The sequence below is a fragment of the Lipotes vexillifer genome, unplaced genomic scaffold, assembly GCF_000442215.2.
Source record: "Lipotes vexillifer unplaced genomic scaffold, Lipotes_vexillifer_v1.1 scaffold240, whole genome shotgun sequence".
In the NCBI taxonomy this organism is placed as follows: Eukaryota; Metazoa; Chordata; class Mammalia; order Artiodactyla; family Lipotidae; genus Lipotes; species Lipotes vexillifer.
In genome coordinates this window covers 9,910,408-9,912,898 of record NW_006797481.1, presented here as the reverse complement: position 1 = coordinate 9,912,898, position 2,491 = coordinate 9,910,408, and the positions used below count along the sequence as shown (strand labels likewise).

Here is a 2,491-nt window from a genome sequence, read left to right as displayed (position 1 = left end):
CGGCGCGCCGCCGCCCGGCCACCCCCCAACACCTTCTCCCCCAAGCCCTCCGCTCCTGCCCCAACTCAGGCTGCCCTCGGACCCCAGCTGTCCCGTCGCGCTCAGCGCCCGAAGCTCGCCGGGCCGACGCCCAGGAGACCCCCTGCCTCGGCCGCGGCTCCTGGAGGGCCGATCGCCCACCAGCCTGGGCCCACCTGAGGACGGGGGCGCCTTCATGCGGCCCGCACACCCCTCACCCCGCCGCCGCCTCCGAGCTCCGCGCGCTGCGCCCCAGCCCCTGCAGGGCACGCAACTTTGGAAGTCCCGCGGCGCTCCGAGAGGCGGCAGAGTCCGCGCCCTGGCCCCAGCCCGGGCCTCGGCGGCCCCGCAGCGTCTGGGGGAAGCGAGAGAGTCGGTAATCGCTTCGGGGATGTAAGGAGACAGACATAGGACCCCAAGCCAGCATCAGCACCCCTCGGCTGCCTCTCGGGGTGGGGGCGGGCCCCGCACACGGTAAGACCTCTTGCTTTCGCTCAGGCTCCAGAGTCAAAGATATAGATAGAGATATATTTAATTTCCTGTTATCCTTCCAAGTCATCAGGCCACCGATGATTTTTGTTCTCTCTTCTTGAAGAATAAATCTCTCTTTCCTCATCGGCTCGACCTACTACTCTCTCCCGACGCTTAGAAATAAAACTTGGCTGTGCTTAGGAGCTGGGAGCGAGAAGGCGCCGACCCCGAGCACTCGAAGCGCGGGCCGGGCGCGGTTCCCGGGAGCCGGGCCCATGGGCCGTTAGCGGTCCCCCAGCTCGGGCTCGGCCTCCCAGAGGTCGCTTCTCCATGTGAGGCGCGGCGGGGCGAGCGGGGCGCAGGAGGAAGAGGAGGCTCAACGGGCGCCGGCCGGAAGGCAGCTGGCAGCAGGCCCAGGAGAGCGGGCACCCGCGTTCATGTTCCGCCAGGGGCAGGCGCTGGCCGAAGGCAGCTTCGCGCCCATGGGCTCCCTGCAGCCGGACGCGAGCAACGCTAGCTGGAACGGGACCGAGGCCCCGGGGGGTGGCGCCCGGGCCACCCCCTACTCCCTGCAGGTGACGCTGACGCTGGTGTGCCTGGCCGGCCTGCTCATGCTGTTCACGGTGTTCGGTAACGTGCTTGTCATCATTGCCGTGTTCACAAGCCGCGCGCTCAAGGCTCCCCAGAACCTCTTCCTGGTGTCTCTGGCCTCGGCCGACATCCTGGTGGCCACGCTTGTCATCCCTTTCTCGCTGGCCAACGAGGTCATGGGCTACTGGTACTTCGGCAAGGCATGGTGTGAGACCTACCTGGCGCTCGACGTGCTCTTCTGCACGTCGTCCATCGTGCACCTGTGCGCCATCAGCCTGGATCGTTACTGGTCCATCACCCAGGCCGTAGAGTACAACCTGAAACGCACGCCACGCCGCATCAAGGCCATCATCGTCACCGTGTGGGTCATCTCGGCCGTCATCTCCTTCCCGCCGCTCATCTCCATCGAGAAGAAAGGAGGCAGTGGTGGCCAGCAGCCGGCCGAACCGCGCTGCGAGATCAACGACCAGAAGTGGTACGTCATCTCGTCGTGCATCGGCTCCTTCTTCGCGCCCTGCCTCATCATGATCCTGGTCTACGTGCGCATTTACCAGATCGCCAAGCGCCGCACCCGCGTGCCGCCCAGTCGCAGGGGTCCTGATGCCGCCGCCACGCTGCCGGGGGGCGTCAAGCGCAGACCCAACGGCTTGGGCCCGGAGCGCGGCGTGGGCGCCGAGGCGGAGTCGCTGCCGGCCCAGCTCAACGGTGCCCCGGGGGAGCCCACGCCGCCAGGGCCGCGGGACGCCGACGCGCGGGACCTCGAGGAGAGCTCCTCGTCCGAGCACGCCGAGCGGCCCCCGGGGACCCGCAGGTCCGAGCGCGGCCCCCGGGCCAAGGGTAAGGCCCGGGCGAGCCAGGTGAAGCCCGGGGACAGCCTGACGCGGCGCGGGCCAGGGGCGACGGGGCCGGGGGCACCCGCGGCCGTGCACGGGGAGGAGCGCGGCAGAGGCGCCAAGGCGTCGCGCTGGCGCGGGCGGCAAAACCGCGAGAAGCGCTTCACCTTCGTGCTGGCGGTGGTCATCGGAGTGTTCGTGGCGTGCTGGTTCCCCTTCTTCTTCACCTACACGCTCACGGCCGTCGGCTGCTCGGTGCCGCGCACGCTCTTCAAGTTCTTTTTCTGGTTCGGCTACTGCAACAGCTCGCTGAACCCGGTCATCTACACCATCTTCAATCACGACTTCCGCCGCGCCTTCAAGAAGATCCTTTGCCGGGGGGACAGGAAGCGGATCGTGTGAGCGCGGAGTCCGCGCCCCGCGAACAGACTCGCGCCGACAGCGGCCGCTGGGATCCAGGGGCGCGTCTTCGCAGTCCCAGCACTCCGAAACCTGGGTCCTGCCTATTCCGAGTTTCTTGGCCTGAGGGTTGCCCTGCCGGCATCTGCACTCTCCTACCAGAGAAGAGTACTGGCTGG

General features: G+C 67.9%; 1 protein-coding gene across 1 annotated transcript; it reads left to right on the top strand.

The window, feature by feature from the left end:
• The first annotated feature begins 926 nt into the window (after nt 1-926).
• ADRA2A (adrenoceptor alpha 2A) lies at nt 927-2,315 on the top strand. The gene has a single exon (XM_007469630.1). It carries the CDS (start codon nt 927-929, stop codon nt 2,313-2,315), a length of 1,389 nt encoding a protein of 462 aa, XP_007469692.1.
• Nucleotides 2,316-2,491: the final 176 nt, after the last annotated feature.